Raw genomic sequence first — 472 nt, forward strand, 5'->3', positions numbered from 1 at the left:
GTGCATCCTTCTTAACCATGAGAACTTCCATAGACTAAACATGTGTCCAGCGGTGTCTGTGTGCTGTGCATCCTTCTTAACCATGAGAACTTCCACGCTTGTGCTTTCAGTTCGGGGACAAAGGCTTCTCATCCTTCTGCAAGCAGTTTTCCTACTCCACTGCTTCACGTGCACCATAAAGGGAAGAAAAACGAGGAGAGTGGCCGAGAGGGGAACCTCAGCACAGACAATCTGATGCGCGGAGCTTCAGCGGAAGAGCTCCTGGCACAGTGTCTGTCCAGCAGTCTGCTGGAGGAGAAGGAAGAGAACAAAAGGTGGGTCTGCCCCTCCTGTGCTCGTGCGCTATTCATGCCACTTCCTGCAGGAGTGGGCGACTCCTGCTCGGGAAAGATAAGACAGCCAGTGGTAGAGGAGCAGCTGGGCCAGCAGGGGCTATAATGGTGGGATGTTTTAAAAAAGAAAAGAAGGAAGA

At 52.1% G+C, this 472-nt stretch overlaps 1 protein-coding gene across 1 annotated transcript in view; it reads left to right on the plus strand.

The window, feature by feature from the left end:
- Window positions 1-472, plus strand: part of Mcm3ap (minichromosome maintenance complex component 3 associated protein) — a 53,481-nt gene that overhangs the window by 46,204 nt on the left and 6,805 nt on the right. The window contains exon 27 of the mRNA XM_026785395.1: window positions 34-314. Coding sequence (XP_026641196.1) covers window positions 34-314 — 281 coding nt within the window. The remainder of the gene's footprint in view (window positions 1-33; window positions 315-472) is intronic.

The sequence above is a fragment of the Microtus ochrogaster genome, linkage group LG2 (genome assembly GCF_000317375.1).
Source record: "Microtus ochrogaster isolate Prairie Vole_2 linkage group LG2, MicOch1.0, whole genome shotgun sequence".
Lineage (NCBI taxonomy): Eukaryota > Metazoa > Chordata > Mammalia > Rodentia > Cricetidae > Microtus > Microtus ochrogaster.